Genomic DNA, 17,849 nt, shown 5'->3' with positions numbered 1-17,849 from the left:
CAAGAGCTTTGATGAAGCAGAATTTTCTGTTTAAATATCGATCTTGTATTGGTTCATTAAACTGGCTCACCATATGTTTTCTCGCTGTTTTTAATTACATAAAAGATACAACATCACCAGAAAACAGCAGAGAAGTATAGATGAAAAGAAAGATATATGGAGAAAGCATTAATAGAAAAACCTGATAAGGGGAAAATAGGAAGTAATAAACAGATCCTCTGTGAAATCAAGAACTTACTGTTGTACTGGGGACATTGAAACCCTCATGGAGCCACAGCATAGCTGTGTGTGCTCATTTTGAGAGGTAAAAATCTTAGCACTGCATAATTTAGAGCAGTAAAGCCGAGTTCGTCCCTTCATTTGTTATTTTTAAATTGCACAAACCACAAAGATTTGTGGAGCATAAAGCCATTTTGAGCAGGCTGCTTAATTGGTGCTGTAAGTCTAATACATCAGCTGCTGGGAGATCTGGAGAGCAGCCAAGCCTCCCAAATTCAACACGTACAGTAGCTCTGCCTGTTCTTTCTCCCAGCACAGGAGGATGACAGCTACTACACCTTAAAGTTATCACTAAACTTTCGTAAAGTTTGTTTTATAAAAACCTTCCTAACATGTTAAAGATATTTAAAGAGCAGATTGATACTTTAAGATATCCTGGACTGGTGAGTTTTGGTTTTGTTTTTAAACACTACCATTCAATAGCCCAATGGGAAAGTTCAAGATAGATAGTCACTTTTTTCAGCATTATATTAATAAATTATATGGTATTATATTCATTATATTCATAAACAACAAGCCATTACTTTATTTATCCTCAACTAGGAAGGAGAGATGCTGCATGAAATCAGTAATTCTGTCATTCCTGTATCAGCACTGTCTGCAGAACCTTTTTATATCAAATTCCTTTACAAGGAAAGCTGTCTTGAAAATTTTATTTTACAAAAGCTTAAATTCAGAAGTGCCCATGTTGAGATGATTTCCGATGGCTGAGGGAACAGCGGTGCATTGTAGTATTTAATTTATTGCTGAAACACCTTGGTAGAATCTTTGGAAAATAAATGGAACAGCACAGGTCTATACAAAGAAAGAATTTCTTTCTCCTTGTATACATAGTATTAAAAAAAAAAAAAAAAGAAAAATCGAATCACTCCATTTCTTTCTGTCCCCTTTCTCATAAGAATAAGTGGTATAAATATTCCTGAAAAGGGAGTTTGGGACTCAAGCACCTTAATATTTGTCAAAAGCAAACTTCTAACAATTATATGGATTTAGATAAAAATCCTTTCATTGCCTAGATGTTGACAAAGAATTTCTGCAATTAATGATTACATTTAAATACTGTTGTCAAAGTGTTAAACATTTACAAAACACTGGCTATTGGCTTTTCATATAGAAGAACAAAATTTCAAATCACAGTAATGAAGAAAATAATTAGGGAATTACACAGTATTTCACTACATAGTAATATTTCAAGTCTGGCCATGTGTTCATTCTTACTGATCTGCCTGTCATGACCTGCAGGTGATCTGTTGGTCCCACGTATTTAAAGGAGAAAAGCTTTGTCATTCATGTGCATGGTTGCAAAGCTATATGCACCACTGATTAAAAAAAAAACAACTGCTGTCCTAGAAATTTACATTAATATGCCCTTACAGTAATTTAATTAAATACTCACTGCTAAGAACCGCGTCTAAATAGTGTGACTTGTACAAAATTTAGTTTGAAACTATTCAGAAACAGCAGCTGCCAAAAAGTAGAGTCTTTCCTAACAAAATCCTACTAAATCATCATACTCCTTTGGAAATGTCTATTCCTATCCATTATCTGATCCCAAAGGATAAGACTAGAGAAACTGTTATGAAGTTTTGAAGCCAATTGTCTTATAAATATCTAGCATCAAGGGAATACTCTGAACTCTACTCCTTATTTTGCTTTGGAGATTTCCCCCAAAGGAACTGTTGCTTTTTTCTTATTGTATCAGATAATGAAACACAGGCATGTTTCTCAGTTTTTCTCAAGCAGTATGTTCCATTAAAACAAATAATATATTTTTTCCTTCATCAGTTCACATTTGTCTTGATTTGTACATGGGTTGTCATGTTCTGCATCACGGTTTTTTCCACCTCTATATTTCAAACAAATAGGGAATTACAAAATTTATTTACGAAGTTATTAAATTGATGTTTACATGAGAAAGCAACTTACCTTGCAAATCTCCACTATCGAGAAACTTTTCATTTTAAAGCCCTGGCAAGTGTAAAATTAGCTGTTACAGAATTACAGGGTTGGAGCAATAAACTACTGTACCAGATAAATTCATACAGCATTTTTGCTTGCTAAGAAACAGCACTTAATATTGAAGGAGGCTAAGTAAATAGCACCTTAAAAAATAATAATTCTTCAATGATTATTGCAATAAATGTGCTAGAGTTTTTCATTTCAACTGCAGTTCTAAACAATAAGAAGGTTGTCCTGACCATAGAAAAACTGTTTTTATTGCTCTGCAATTCTTCTGTCCAATCACTTCATAGGCAAGGACTGACTGCACAATGTTCACTACAATGGACAGAGACCAAAATTTTCCAGCTTACATACCTTACATCGGACAACAATATCCCTATCACCAGAATAAAAAACTGCAATTTCCAATGAATTGGTCACCTGTGTATCTCTCCAGCAGAATATGAGAATTTAAGCTATTCTGCTGCATTGGCTTTCTCTTTGGTATCCAGGAAATTGTTATTAAGTTCTAGTTTCAAAATCATGTTTTACATACCACAGGCTGAGTAGCCAGAAATAAGTCAATCTTACATGCAATCTTTTAGGAAAGTTAAAAGAAAGATCTAGTAAACAAAACGAAACAAAAAGTAAGATAACATGAACCACTTGCTTTGACTGGCAAATATACAAAGTCTGCACATAAAAAATAGCACAGAGGTATCCATTCCCCATTGCCCCATACCCACTTTAACCTGATGAGACAGATTTTATATATGTTGTCAACCACTCCCAGGGTTTTGCAGCTGCGTGTACGAGAGATTAACAGCAGGCACTAATACCAGTATCATGACTCTTTTCAGGCAGTAGGTGAAACCTTGAAGAAAAAGTGGCTCTGTCTTCAAAAAAGTGACCTGACCTTTGCTTTGGTGGGTTTTTACTCTGCAAGAAATAAAAAGCACTGCATGCTTTCCAATGCATCCTCTCTAGCTGATAAACTATTTTGTTCTATCACCCAGCACAAAAGGACTACATTCTGTAAAGATCCAAGAGCATGCTGTTAGTGCTAGCTAACGATAGCTCATGTGTCATACTGGAAACGAGCTTCATAGACCTGGAATATGTCATATGAATCATGAACAAACACGTAATTGGCCAAGAACCTTTGATATGCTTACCAATTAGAAGTAATTCTCCTTAAATTTAATGTATTTCATTTTACAATGACTTTGCAGTTCTTTGGATATCAAAGGCATCACAAATCCAGCATGCTTATCATTTGTGACACTTCTGCTCTGAGAATTTCTTGCAGCATGCAAAGAACTCTCTGTAGGGTACCTGTGATGTGTTGCACAACCAAGCTAATCTAATATTGACCTGACAGTTAATAAACTCTGTTTAGAACCTGCAATAGTACATAATGGTTTCACCTGCAATGGATGAAATGTTCCTGAAACATGGGGTAGTTCAGTATAAGCAATAGCAGGGGGTTATTTGACACAGAATACACTGCTTGTGAAAGTAATTCTTGGATATGGTGTCGTAGTAAAGAACCCCTTCTGTTAATAGACTTTTAAGTATTTAGATATATTTAAACCTAGTGTAAAATACTTCTTTTATGGAGCCAAATCCTGCAGTCCTTGCACAGTTAAAACTTCCATGGAAATCAATGGAAGCTTTTAAAGTATAATAATAAGGACATGCCCAGGGTCACTGGCATAACACAGCTCTGCTGCGACGCTTTATGTGTGCCCTCCAGCTTTCTCCGTGACTTGCAAGAGGGGGAGATCAAATGAGACGAAAGATCAAGACAGAAATCGATGTGAATTCAAGATGATGAGTATCCTCATTAAATAAAAATGAGGAGCATCAAACCAAGTATGGAACATAATGTTGGTGCATTTTTTGTTTGGCTAATAGATATTAAATAATGTTAGCATATCTTAACTTTGTCCTGAGTATTTGCAATATATTCAGTGAATTTTTAAGAAAAGTGAAATTTTAAACAAGAATCCTTGCAGTAAGTTCAATAACAATAATCATTTTGGGTAGAGCTGTAGCAATGTCTACGATGGCAGGATTTGGCTCCTTATGTTCTTTTAGTGAAAACACAGACTGTTTATATGATGTAAATTGCTTTTTAAAATGTTACTAGAGCTATAAACACTGTGGGTCCAGATTATACATTCAAATTTCAGGGAGAGTTTGCCTCAGTGAACCACAAGGAACTGTGCTTTATTTGCAAAACCAGCTTGATGTTATTTTTGAGAGGGGAAAAAAACAGCAACCAAAAGAAACCCAAAAGACCAAAATCAAATAGAAAATGAAATGGTTTGGATATAAACTTTGGAGAAACTAAAATTAAATGAAGGGGCTGATCCTCCAGCTCTTACTCCTATGGGGATCCCATCCTGCCACCTGAAGACTTCCAGCAGGTCTTGCCCCAGCAGGACAGTGCCGGATTCCTGTTGACTTCATTGGGGCAACTCTAACGAGCCACCAGACCACGGTTGAACCCCAACCGCCTCCTTGACTATGGGGTTTACAGATAATTTGTTATTATCTTTATTTTTAACCAGTGTGTGTGAGTATTCTGCTTCCAACCAAGCTTCGCTTCCAGCCACAGGTGCCTCCGGTGTCCCGCCGGGATGGTTCGGGGTGCGTGTGCGCGGGGGGCAGCGGTTCCCGCTCGCTGCTGACTGGAGCCATTGTTGATTTCGCTGTTGTAGGGCAAAGGCGCTAGGGCGGCCGATAAGGCTGTGGCCATGGTGATGAAGGAGATTCCGAGGGAGGAGTCTGCAGAAGAAAAGCCCCTCCTCACTGTGGCATCGCAGGTGGGCGGAGCGCGGGGCTCTGAGGAGGCCGCGGGCGCTGCGCGAGTCCCACGCCCCAGGCGAGGCGCGTAGCGAGTCTGGCTGAGCATCCCAGTGCTTCACTGGTGGGGGAAAGTAATGGGGGGCTAGATGTTTCCACGTGAAAAATTGAACAGAACTGCATTTTTGCCCCCCCCCCAGTTTCAGTTACGAAAAAGTTATTTTAAACCGACTTAAAATTACGGTTCTGATTCATGCCATCAATATTCATGCCACAAATAATCATTTGCAATTCATATAGGAAATATTCACATTCAGTGCATATGTAAAATAAGAAACAGCCAGTTGGCGATAGTATCATTTTCAATATTTCAGATCCCATTCCTAAGTTCTCACTGGGATTCTGTTCCTGGTCTGGATCAGAATACATGATTTGCACATCTCATTGCTTTCATTCTACAACTTCAGACGAAGGAAGGACATAAGGTCCTCACACTAAACTTTACTCACACCTTGGAGTAGCCACCAAACATTTGGTGGTTCCATTAGTTTCTTAAAGACAATAACTGAACACTACTGTAAATCACAGTGCTGCCATCTCGTTACAAGAGTGGATTTTTTTCCCTTATGCTCACGTACATGAATTTGTTCCCCCAGCAAGTGCATTTAGTTTACTGCTGATATTTACTGCACACAAATACTTCCTACTCATCAGGAGGTTTAATGGAAATTGCTGGAAGTTGTTTTTATGTGAGAGCCTTAAACAAAATCCACAATCCCGTTTTACTCCTTTCATGATTTAGGATAACAATGACTGTACTTTTAGAAAGTTTTTAAGATGCACACACACCAGGATGTACCTATTTTTCAGAGCATAGCAGATGTGCTGCACTAATACACATTCTAGAAATACCATCTACTAATTTGGAAACCAGGTCTGGCACCTCCTCCTCAGCCCCTGTTGAACACCAGATTTTGCTCATGGTGAACTCTAATGTCTATGAAGTAATCGCACAAAGGAAAAAGATGCTCCCTTTAAGGCATCATTTCTAATTTTCTCCTGATTAAAAAGCAATTAGAAACCAACATAGAATTCTGCCTCCTCTTAACCTCCACAGCACTAAAAAAAAAAAAGAAGAAAAAATAAATTAACATGTAAAAAAATTAACATGTAAAATTTCCATTGGCTTCAACAGTGACAGGAGTTCAGCCTGGGTTCATTAAATGTTTAACACACCATTTGTAGTGGCTGTCTGTCAGTCTCCTCAGCAACAGTCTATGATAAATTTATGAGTAAAATGCTTGTGTCTGTTAGTCAGTGTAATTTCTTCCACTAAACACAAATACCTACTTCCCTGCTATGCACCAAAGGGGTGCAGAAGCCAAAAGGAAGCAGAATCAAGTGAAAAAGTGAGTATTTTCCATAGCCATCTCTGCATCATGTATGTGTGGCGTGCAGTCGTACGACCATGTTGCATTCATCATTTGTACCCTAATTGTCTGGCTGAAGTGTTGGTTTGAGATGCTGTCTGTGCAGTGTGTCCGTGTAAACCTCTCATTCAGACCATCCATGCAAAATATCGCTCCGTTATGTCGTGATGTTCATTAACCATCACCATCAAATTGTTTGTCCCCGGTCTTTACATGATGAAACAGATGGATGTGGTTGCTGCTCGCAGGGTGAAACACTCCAGTTCCAAACTGGCTACAGACTTCCCAAGCCAGATTAAGCTGAGTCATGGCAACAAAGCCTGGTCTTTCGAAAGCTCTCACCACCACCAAACCCAGTGCAGGCAGGTCTATTATATTAGGAAATAATTAAATACATTGAGCATCTGTGCTGCTCCAGCCTTACGACGAGCTAAGCAAAATCCTGAGGGTAAAATGCAAGGATGAAGCTCAGATAGGGGACTACTGGCTTTTCTAAAATCTCTCATTTCCAAAATCTGTGATAAATGGAGGATTAATCATGTCTGACTGTGGGAGCAGATTCTGCAGGAAGCATAGTTGGAATTTGATACACAAAGAGGAGTCTCAATCCTCTTTTTGATAGTGATAATGTACGTAGGGCCCTGAATTTGTATTTTAAAATATATCTCTTTGCTCTCTTCCTCTGGAAAATGTTAAAAACATATCCAACACAGAACAAGACAGATATTCATATTTTATTGTACTGTTCCTGGCAAAGCCCAGCTTGTAAAATATGACACTTGTTTTTTTATATAAATACCAAGAATTAAATTTAAATGAAGTTTCCAATTCCCAAATTGTTTTATATCATCAGATATTGTTTTATATCGTCAGATCTGGAGGCAAGCATTCAAATAACATGAACCAAAAAAGTCCTGCAGACTCCAGTGGGGCCATGGCAATATGTGGCACCTGGGAATCTCAATCATCATTCCAGCAGTAATAAGTACACTACAGTAAGCAGAGGGGTATTCTTGGTAATTGAATAGGCCTTTTAGTATCTATTTTTTGTGATTCTGTCTCAATTACCTTCCATAAAAGTCTCTTTCTGCACACCTATTTGTGTGAAAAAGGATTCAGTGGTTGCCAAATTTAATACTTACGCATCAGCAGAGTGAGCTTTCAGTACTAACAAGATTTTCTAGAACATAACTCTATCCATGTTGCCGTCTCCTTTTAGCTTTTTAAAGGCAATTCAGAAGACTGGGACAAATAAAACAAACAAACAAACAAACAAACAAAAACAAAAAAAGATATTGTTTTCATATGAATAGAACCTAGAAAATGTGAAAGAAATTTTATTGAAGGTTCAAAGATTAACTGACCATGGAACTATGAATCAATATACTTCTAACTGAAGCAGAGAAATAAATGAGAGAAATCGTGCATAAGAATTTGATTTTAATTGTAAAATAAGATTTTTTTTTTAACCTCTTCACAACTTCTTACCATTTGTCACGAGGAAAAAAACTCACTCCAAAATTACTTTCTAATGAGAAATTGAAATCTAAATACCCCCTGGAGTCAAAGTTTAATTGTACAGCCAACTATGAAATTCCCAGTTTACTACAGGTCACTGAACTTCAAAGGATCTGATTCAATAAGGCACTTCGATCCAGACTTATACTTTAAAATATGATTAACTGCTTTATTGAGCAGTAAAACAGTCCATGGTTAAATGCTTTGGCAGACTGATCTTAAACAAACAAATCTCGCAGTGTCACAAGTTTTATTTGTCCCGGATCCACCACACCTAATTTAGATTACTCGTTAGAGTACACAAATTGGGAAGCTACCCATGGTAGGATCCCTGTACAGATAACAGAAAGAAAGAGGACCTTCAGGTGGGGATTCATATCCCTGACAATCCTGTGGCAAATATACAAATGTACTCTGGATTTATATGGAGCAGAAATGGGAGTCCATGACAAATTCACCAACAGGAAAAAGAAATGCAGAGTATATCCTGAGAGCTATTCCCCACTTCTGCTTATAACCAAAAAATATAGGAGCTGCCTACTTAGAATTTGCAGGACCTACACAGACATTTCTCAGAGCACAGTTTTAATCTCAACCACATTTAACTTAAAAAGTTAACCTACAGAACACTGAGGGTTTAGAATTTCAGCTGGAAAAAAAGCAATTTAAAAGGCTGAAGTTACATTATAAGAAACATGCTGAAATTCATCCTCTCCCGTGAAAAATGCAGGCTACAGCACACGTCAAAAAAAGAGATAAGTTTCATGAGAACACCCCAATTAACTCCACCAGATGTTTAAGACTTTTTTATAGTCTCTCTATGAGGTATTACTTAGTATTCAGAGTAGGAACTATTATTTTTTTTAAGGGAACTTCATTTGCATGCCATTAGTTGATCTAAGCAGATTTATGTTTGCTCCAGGGCTTATGAATAAAATACTCAAACATTTCCACAGCCTGAATGCCACTGTTTTGTTGTTCGGGTTTTCATGTGCTTTTATTTATTTTATTTTATTTTATTTTATTTTGATGATGGTGGTATGTTTTGGGTTGGGTTTGCTTTTCTTTTTTTGCTTGCTTTGTTGATTTTTTTTGTTTTGATCTGGGCCTTTTTGTAGGTTGGTTTGGGATTTTTTTAGTGTCTGATAGAAGATTTTCCAAATGTTTCAATTTAATTTTATAAAGGAAACAGACTAAAAATAGCTAATATTCAGCTCCCAGTGTTGTTAGGAGGTTTTCTGATGTGTGTATCAAGGACTCACTACATGAATTTTATTGCATAATCACAGTTTTCCATATAAAGTAGACAGTCCCATTTGAATCAATCATGTTCAATCTAATCTTCTTAGCATTAGGCTTGCTTTGACTTCCAGCCCACGCCGTCAATGTTTACTAAATAACATTATAACAGAATGGTGGGATGTTGCAGGGAATGTAATTAGCTTCCATTCTCTTTTAGAGACAACCAGAACTCACCCCATTTTCACTGGCTGAAGCACATTAATGTAAAAAAGTGCAAAAATTGATCCTTCTAATTATTGACATTATCTAAGTTTGGAGTACAATAATTCACTGTACATTCCAATTTGTCCTCTGAGAGCAGTGGCAATTTCCACACTGATCTTAAGAGAACTAGACCCGAGATCCTATTTTTTTTTTTTTAAAGGATTCTGGATAAATTCATGAGCAGTATTTTCCATACATCTCAAATCTCTCTCATTGGATTTATTATAAAATTTTCGAGTAGTTCATCTGGAGACACTTCATAAATCCTACTGATAACTCTTTTTCATCTATTATTAAAGCAGGGTAAATACATGAAGAGCAAAAAAAAAAAAATGCACACTTAGCAGTACAAATATTAATTGGTTCTTTACCTCTAAGTTAAATATTGCTCAACACTTATTGCTTTCAGGGCAGTATGCATAATTTCAGCACAAATATTCTCATGAGTTTAATAAAATTGCCTAGACAATACGCTTAAAAGTAAAAAATTGGCTGCTTGCCTAAAGTAATACAGATTTCTCTGTCACATAGATTAAATACATTTTTACATGAAATAACAAGTTTAATTTGAAATTACCATGGGAATCGATGGTGTAATTTTTTTAATAAAGTAAAAAAATTAACTATATTCTTTCATACACTGTAAAATACCTTAAGGACAGAAACATCGGGCAAACTTTTGTGTGTGTGTGTGAATGCCATAATATGCCAGTTTAACCCTGGTTTTTAAATGAATTAACAGGAGTTTTCAGAAACTTGTCAGCTCTTCCTTCATGCATTCTCTAAGTAAGAACACACTGTCCTGTTAAAGAGTTGCAAACCATGTACTACGGTTCTAGATTGATTGAACTCGCTGTTTTTACAGCGAAACTGTTCTACTGAATTGCAATTCACAAACAACTTATGAGTTTAAAGCTCTTCAATCTACGAAAAACATTCCAAAGCAGCCACACACACCATAACAAATCTCTACAGAGAAAGGCCATATAATAACAAGGACTTATGACTTGGTTCCTACACTTGGCCATAGTAACACATCCACAGCCTTACTGTAGTTATGCTACAGAACTTTGTTTGAAAAGAAAAAACACAGAAAGAACAAGAAAAATCTGTGTGATTTTGAAGTTATTGCGGCCTACTTCCAATGATACAGCAAGAGTGAGGTAAAAGACAAATGTTTTTGGATGGAAAATGAAAAAATGGCATTTTTAACATAGTTGAAGGTCAGTAGGAATGGCACAGGTTTTACAATAACTAAATTCTGCCAGAATCCATGTCTTTAATTCTCCCATCTTCACAAAGAACTTGTACCTGCTGCTCAGTTCTATATGCTGTCAGTCTTCTTTACTTTGACCTAGAGGAAAATATTAAATAATTTTATAATATTTTGTAAGCAAAGCTCAGAGTTGCTCCCAGAGATGCTCTAAGACTAGAGATGCATCACCTGCAATGTGAGGGAAGCAGCACTTCTCTAGTGCCTATCCTCTGCACCTTATTTAAGAATAAAAGTCGAGCTTCCTCTTCAGCTGAAGTTACCCCACAAAAAGTAATTGTAGTGAATGATAGAGAAACCAGAACCTAGCATGAAGAGTTCCCTGCAGATACTATCACAACACTTGTGCAGGTTTTTCCAGGGCTTTCTCAACAGATTGCTTTGGATTCTGTATCCTTCCTGTTCTACAAGACTATTCCAACCTGTGTTTACTCAGCATCCATGTCAAATTTGTTAATCCCTCCATTAACTAGCAGGCCATTTTAGGAGCACAGACTAGATACTTCTATCAGAAATCATTTATTTAAAGGAATGCTCTGTAACTTCTTAGTGACTATATTGCTTGCAAGGATCTGTAGACATCTATGACAGTGAGTTAATGTTGTCTTTGATCACTGTTGTAGGGCAGTTCTCCAATCCAGATAGTGATATGGGGAAGGGGAGAGGCTAAAACACAGATCACAAGGTAGCACCACAAAGACAATGCATAACCAAGTGAGGGAAAATAAAGAAGTAAAATCTTCTAACACCCAGGAGGTGGAGGCAGACTGTTTTAGAAAACAACTTCCTTTCACTTCGAAAGTGCATGGAGCATGCAGGCATTAATGCAATAGATTTACAATAAATCACATTTTTATATGACTAGTAAAGGCCACACTGTCAGTCACAGTCAAAATATGACAAGAGCAACTTTTCTCCTCTTCCCCCATGGCTCTGATCCAGCAGGACAGTTAAGCACATGCTTAACCTTGAGCTCTGCTGAGCACACTGAAGTGCTTTGCTGGAACCAGGCCAAAATGCAGGAGCCAGACACAACTCCCATGTTAAATTTCCTTTAGCCAGGCCAGGATGAACAGAGGGGAGCAGATACTGAGTTGAGAGATGTTTAGTTTTGCCTTGCAACAAAATGCCGTAACTTGTCAGCACTTAGAAACACAGGTAGGATGTTGCTGTGACACAGGGATCCCAGCAAGGGTTTGTCACCCAGCAGTTCAGCTGCTCCTTATGAGGATGCAACAGACACATTATTATTTACTGACCCAGACATCGAGCACAGATTTTAAACAGCACAACTGGTACGTGAATTTAAATATCCAGTGCAGTGTCTACAGCAATCCCCTCACAGCTTCTCTGACTTCACACCAACCCTGACAGCTGCTTGCAGGAAGCCCCTAGGGGTGACTTGGCCTGTGTGATTTCAGGTAAGATATTGTCACCTCTGATTCACAGGTCACTCCACACACTTCCTACTACTTTGCAACAGAGCATTGGTTATCATCTGCTGAGCAAATCTATTCTTCAGAGAGGCAGCAACACCAGTGCTCCTTGCAGGAGGGTACAAAGGGTTTGTCTCAGTTTTGGAGCTTCCCACAATTCACGTGGGGTCGAAGCCAGTTACACCACGTGCCACAGGAATTGATTCTCTGTTCTTGAGAAAACCAAATATTTGGCTGTCACATCAGTGTCATTGGGGCATAAATTCACACTGACAGAGAAAGAATTAGTATCACCCTGGCACAAGGATGAGGCAAAAAGCTGAGTAGTGATCACACTTATTACACAAGTGTAAATAAAGTGTGTGAGGCAGTAATTTTGATTGTGAGATATTTATACTCCCGCTAGAAAAGTGAGTGAAGAAAAACCTAATTCATGCAATTCGAACTTTTATCATGAGACTAGTGATTTTTTAATCCCCTTCCTCCCTCCGCAAGCACAAAACAAGGTCTTCCAGTTCTCATTCTGCCAAGATATTGAAACAGGGAGTTGACTGTCAGACCAGGACTTCCACTTACACTCCAGAGAACAATAACCTCAGTTTCTGCTTGTTGTTCCCATTTATCAGTTTTTAGAAAGAGCCTAGCAGTAGTTTGGGGCTTCCTAACTTACTGCCATGAGTAATTCAATCAGCCTCAGTTGACAAAGTAGATCCAGTACAAAATCCAATCCAACAAACTTGGTTAGCTAGTTACACCTAAATTTTAGGTGCCTCTTGAACCAGTCCTTCTAAGATAAATTCCATATATAGCCAGGGGGAAAGCGAGGTGCCTTTGAGAGCTTCCTGAGGGACAATCTAAATTAGGCAGGCAGAACCTCCCTCTGGAGTTGCTTTTCTAGGCATTTTTCTCTCCCTATTGAACGTGGAGGGAATCTTGGCACTTAATTTAAGAGAACTAGTTCACTATGTGCTCAAAACATAGGTGCTAATTAGCTGCCTATGCCTGACTGGAAGCCCCCCAATTTGAAGTTGAAATAATTTATCTTAAAGACTAACATTTTTTATGCCCTACTAAAAAAAAAAAAGAAACAAACCAGCATGCTTCGTGCACTGCAAACAGATAAATATCAGGAATGCAATAAGAGGGTGTATAAAATGGAATGGAAGGACCACACCTTAAAGTTGCTGCTAAATCATCCTTGCTTTGAGTATATTGAAGCAGTGGGGCTGGTGTCAGCCACCAGATGACACTTTTGACTCTCCCAGTATCTCTCCCAAAGCACCCAAAAGCCCCACATATCTGCTTTTAGGAACAAAAAATTCCAGTAGCAGTATTGGTGTGAATAAAACACCTTTCCTGTTCAACAGAGAATAGGTCCCAGAAAACTCATTCAGATTTAGGAGGAGTATTTTATACTATGATGAGTCTCTTCAGATGTCTTGATAGTAGGGAATACCACCCTCCACAGATTTTAGAAATCCCTCAGTTAGAGGAGTGTGTGGGCTTCTTCTTTAATTAAAATGAACTTTATAAAGAAAATTTAAATTCTTGGAGATATTATGAGAATTTATGGCACTCTCTGGCTAAATCAGTACTCAGAAACCCACAGTTCTCCAGGCTGAGTCTGCACTGCTTGATGTGTGTACAGATATTGTGCACATAAATCCAGTGAGGCAACGTCTGCCCCACTCCTGTTCCCAGCGCCGCTTCCTCCAGCACCTGCTGATGTTGGATGACTTCCTTAATTTCACTTTACTTCCCTCATCTGCAACGTAGAGATAATACTCCTCAGCTCTGCAGTGGTGCCAAGCTTTATTCATGAATGTTTTAAAGAATTCTGTGATATTCACCCGAAAGGTGCTCAAGAACCATAAATTATTAGTTTAATATAGATCATAGTTTTCATCTCATGAATCTTTTATATCACTACTCCAAATTAATGCCTGATATAACTTTAATAACTTGAGCAAAGTTAAACTAGGGATAAATTTGGTAAAATATACGAGGCAGCAAAATGAAATTCCAAGTGTGAGACCAAGGGCTTAACAAGCAGCACTGATTACACAGCAATGTCAGAAACCTACCCCACTGCCCACTCACCTACGGAAAAAATATCAGCTCATGGCACTCAAACATATTAAGATCCTAATTCATCATTAAATGTCTGCTTCACAGCAAAATAACATTTTTCTAATTTCTAATATGTAGTTTGTATTTATTGAGAGTTCATAGACATGATCATGTCTTTGCTATCTGTTTTGACCCAAATATTTCAGTTGAAAACAGATTATTTTTCATAGGAATAAGCCCTTTAATAAGACACTCATATAGCTTCTCGTCCTTAGTCATGGGAGCACAGGACACAGGACAGTGACCCTCTGGGTCACAGGCCACTTCTCAAAAGCAATCACATCATAAAGAGTTATGTACAAGGCTTGGCAAAAGTGATTTTGTCCCTCTACCCCGAAAAAAACTTTGTTCATATAGTTCTCTGCTGTGATAGGTTCACTTAATTCCCAAACCAGATCTATTCATGGTCAGTTTAGAACTCTTTTTTATTGTTCCAGCCTTTCTCTACAGTGGAAATAACTTTCCTCCTTCAATGTCATCTAACTACTCTCCCTTTATATATACAGGAAAAATAACTATATGCCTACTCAATCTTCATTTTGTTAGCCTAAGCAAGTCAAACTCTTTTAGTCACCTGTAAAATGTGGAGTTTATTCTGCTGGTCATTTCAGTGGCCCATCTCTGATGAAGTTAGTGTATTTGTTCACAAAGTCAGAGAAGTGGAACCTATTTGTTTTATAACTAAATAAAAATGCTGCAAATGCAGCAGAAAGATGCAATTTAGTAAAAATTAAATCTTGTTGTTTGCTGATGAAGCTGATATTACCACCAATCTTCTTCCAGTTTGTGGGTAGAATTATATCAAGGGTTTTGAACAATCCTCTGCTGGTATCAAACTAATGAATGCCTGTTGCTTAGCAGGTCTGCCTCTTATAAACACTGTAATAAAGAAATTTCTAAGGACATGATAACCATCTTTGAAAAGAAAAAAAATATTTATCAAACTTTATAGTTCAGTTGAGTCTTGGAAAAATTCGGATCTTTATTGAGTCTTGTCTCCCTCCCTGCCATGACACTGATTCTTATTATTATTGCTGGTCTTCCCCGAGTTTATCCTCTTATGTCCACAACAGGTTTGGGCAATAAATTGCCTTTTCCACTGGTCTTAAGATTTTCTATTTTTCACTTCTGCAGTGAGTGATCTTGGGTGCTTTGGAGTTAGAACCCCCCATGATTGAGTCACCGGTGAGGTGTCTCTGCAATCTGGGTTTAGCACATGTAAAGTTTGGGACAGTATCACTGCCAGATTTCTAAATGAAGTGCCCATATTTGCTTGTTGTGCTGCACAGCTGAAATCAACAGAAATCAACAGAAATCAACAGAAATCAAGTACTGAACAGCAGTGAATCTAAGCTGGTTTGCTGTGATAACTTTAGAGGTAATCCTGAGCTCAGTGTCAGTAATTAACAAACATGAGGATGAGTAAATACCTTTTTTTGCCAGTTGTAGTCCATGTTAGCATCCTAAACTTTAAAATTCAAACATATCTAAGAGAAAATTCTGAAAATTCAGTGATGTAAAGAGAGTGAGAAGAGAATGGCAAGAAGGAGAGAGGAGAGGGAAAAATAAACCTGAAAGTGCTCCAGGCAAAAGCAACTGAGGGAAAACATGTTTTCACATTATTAAGATAAAGTAAATGCAGGACACACCATCAGGCATCCCTCCATCTCAGCTTAGGTCTTGATCCTCCAATCAGAGATAGATGGCAAAGAGGAGACTTTTATTTTTGTTTTATTTACTGTTTTTTCTTTTTAATCCCTAATACATTACATAGCTTGTAATGCAGAGATTCCTTTTGCGTAGCAGAAAACCGATGCACTCGTGCAGTTACAACAAAAGTGGAAAACTGCTCACAAATAAAAACTGCACTGTGAGTGTCCCCGCAGTCAGAGCTCGTGCAGGAAGTTCATACACTCACCAGGCTCCATCCACTGTCATTCACATGTCGTTGTATGGCAGAGAAGTGTTTTCTGTCTCAGCAGGTTATTGTTTAATGGGCTAATAATGCATATTTGCTAGATGAAATGCTATTGTCGGAGTTCTGTGGGGAGGCATGCTGCTTGGGGAATAAAAGGCCACTTCCAAATAATAAAGAAGCCCTGTTTAGTCTTCTGGTGACAGAGAAGGCCAACTTCACCACAGATGTGAAGGAAGTTGCATCAGGCCTTGAATATTTTAGCCCTATAAGCAATAGTATGCAATAACTGCTAAGGAAAAATCATCTTGCTGCTTTATTTTTGTGTGACTTGTAAAACTGGAATATGATTTTGCCCCAAAAGAGCAATTAGAGTCCTTTTAGTTTAAAGCCAGAGATATTTGTGCATCATCTGATTGCAATACCTTACTCTCACAATCAAAAATAAAGCACATGATGTTGTGAGATGTGTTTTATTTCTTTAAATTCTTCATCCCAAGAACACTCTGTGACCCGGGGTTCTTTGTTGTTAGCTGGTGAATGAGCAACAGGAAAGCAGACCCCTCCTGAGCCCCTCCATTGACGACTTTCTCTGTGAAACTAAACCAGAAGCTGTTGCAAGGCCTGTAACATCGAACACTGCAGGTAAAAATCATTCTTTACTATCCCTCAGTAGATAGAAACAGTTTAATTTTATCTTATTTAGAGCACGTTTTTACAAGTAGCTTCTTGATTTTTTTTTTTAACTATCTGCACAAAATCACAAGCCAGTATTAAATTATAATTGCCTGAAGTATTTGTAGAAAAAACTTCGTTCATTGCATTTGAGGGCCAATAGGATGTGACTCAAACCACGTCATTTCCAGCAGATCTTTGGGGCTGAAATAAAAGTACTTTATTTAAGTCTCACAAAAGTATGACCAATTCTCAAGATTTGTTTTTAGAAAATTTTAACCTGTGAGAAAGCCACATTTAGTCTGATTTTAACCAAACCCATTCCTTACTCTAGAATGATTTTTTAAAATAAAAATTTGGATGAGATAGCGAAGAAAAAGGGAAGAGGTATCAAAACAGTTTATCCAGGCTGAGTTTGGACACCTTAATAGTGAAAGGATCTAATAAATTTCTCAGCTCTGTTGTGTTCAGCGAGATAGTAGAGAAGATAATAAAAAGTAAGAGTGAACCCTGAAAGCCTTTTGAATGATACTGAGTTCTATTTGAAGTATATTGTCCTTTGGAGGTATTTTTAGAAATTGGTCCCCTCTCACTCAGTATTTGTGCAAAGGTAATCGATGCAGTTGAGCAGATCAGCAGAGACTCAATAAAATCAGCATAACACTATTATGTTCTCTTGCTATCTCTCAAAATGACTCTGCTTGTTAGAAACCATTTAATTAAAATCTATATACATGCAAATTATTAAATGAATAATTGACAGCTGGCTGATTATCTTCACTTGTAATTAATATGTGTCTAAAGCAGTATGCAAGTTCTAATAACAAAAACTGGGACACTAAATTAAATAGCAATTGTAAATAATATTTTTTCCTTTTATAGATAGCTTAAGATATTACGGGGATGAATAGAACTATTTCAGGTTGTTTAAGAAT

The 17,849-nt window shown here is 37.6% G+C and overlaps 1 protein-coding gene across 2 annotated transcripts in view; it reads left to right on the top strand.

The window, feature by feature from the left end:
* Nucleotides 1-3,062: 3,062 nt before the first annotated feature.
* PEX5L (peroxisomal biogenesis factor 5 like) overlaps nucleotides 3,063-17,849 on the top strand; it is a 41,361-nt gene continuing 26,574 nt past the window's right edge. Inside the window, exons 1-3 of one of the 2 annotated variants that reach the window (XM_027893758.1) lie at nucleotides 3,063-3,146; nucleotides 4,947-5,051; nucleotides 16,773-16,884. In XM_027893758.1, coding sequence (XP_027749559.1) covers nucleotides 4,983-5,051; nucleotides 16,773-16,884 — 181 coding nt within the window. In that variant the 5' untranslated portion in view covers nucleotides 3,063-3,146; nucleotides 4,947-4,982. Of the gene's footprint in view, nucleotides 3,147-4,829; nucleotides 5,052-6,401; nucleotides 6,441-16,772; nucleotides 16,885-17,849 lie in introns of those variants that run through there. The other variant, XM_027893757.1, reaches the window with a different exon arrangement.

This window comes from Empidonax traillii, unplaced genomic scaffold (genome assembly GCF_003031625.1).
Source record: "Empidonax traillii isolate 1590-97213 ecotype Southwest subspecies unplaced genomic scaffold, ASM303162v1 scaffold405:size801240, whole genome shotgun sequence".
In the NCBI taxonomy this organism is placed as follows: domain Eukaryota; kingdom Metazoa; phylum Chordata; class Aves; order Passeriformes; family Tyrannidae; genus Empidonax; species Empidonax traillii.
This window is presented reverse-complemented; position numbering and strand designations above follow the sequence as displayed.